This window comes from Eimeria mitis, genomic scaffold (assembly GCF_000499745.2).
Source record: "Eimeria mitis Houghton genomic scaffold, Emh_scaff4857, whole genome shotgun sequence".
NCBI lineage: Eukaryota > Apicomplexa > Conoidasida > Eucoccidiorida > Eimeriidae > Eimeria > Eimeria mitis.
In genome coordinates this window covers 2,714-3,383 of record NW_013573157.1, presented here as the reverse complement: position 1 = coordinate 3,383, position 670 = coordinate 2,714, and the positions used below count along the sequence as shown (strand labels likewise).

Sequence of the window (670 nt, the reverse complement as noted above, 5' to 3'; positions counted from 1 at the left end):
GATGGAGGCCCCAGCAGCAGCAGCAGCAGAAGAATCAGCAGCAGCAGCAGCAGCAGCAGCAGCAGCAGCAGCAAAAGCAGCAGACATGTGCCCTAGAGAAGAGACAGACGACAGAGAGGCAGCAGCAAAAGAAGACGCCAGTTGGGAATCTATGCACAAACGGGTAACACCTGCTGCTGCTGCTGCTGCTGTTGTTGCTGCTGCTGTTCTTGTTGCTGCTGCTGCTGCTGTTGCTGATACTGCTGCTGCTGTTGCTGCTGATGCAGCTGCAGCAGCTGCTGCTGTTGCTCCTGGCGTTGCTGCTGCTGCCTTAGGCGCTGATGATGCTGCTGTATCAACAACCGTTATTGCTGCTGCTGCTGCTGCTGCTGCTGCTGCTGCTGTTGCTGCTGCTGCTGCTGCTGCTGCTGCTGCCTCTGCATTATTTGCTGTTTCCTTCTGCGGTGGAGGAGAACACAAAAGGCAGTTTGTTTCTTCTGTCTCCTTATTTGTTTTTTGTTTTTTATTTATTTTTTCCTTTTTTATTTGTTTTTTTCTTTTTTTTTTCTGCCGTCGGTTTTGTTTATTTCTGTATTTATTTATATTTATTTATTTACTTATTTATATTCATGTATTCATATATATTTATTTATATTTATTTATGTTTATTTATATTTATGTGTATTTATTT

General features: G+C 43.9%; 1 protein-coding gene across 1 annotated transcript in view; it reads left to right on the top strand.

The window, feature by feature from the left end:
• EMH_0078100 (uncharacterized protein) overlaps window positions 1–670 on the top strand; it is a gene marked incomplete at both ends in the record, with an annotated part of 3,794 nt that overhangs the window by 624 nt on the left and 2,500 nt on the right. The window contains one exon of the mRNA XM_013499952.1: window positions 8–163. Within this exon, the coding sequence (XP_013355406.1) occupies window positions 8–163 (156 nt within the window). The remainder of the gene's footprint in view (window positions 1–7; window positions 164–670) is intronic.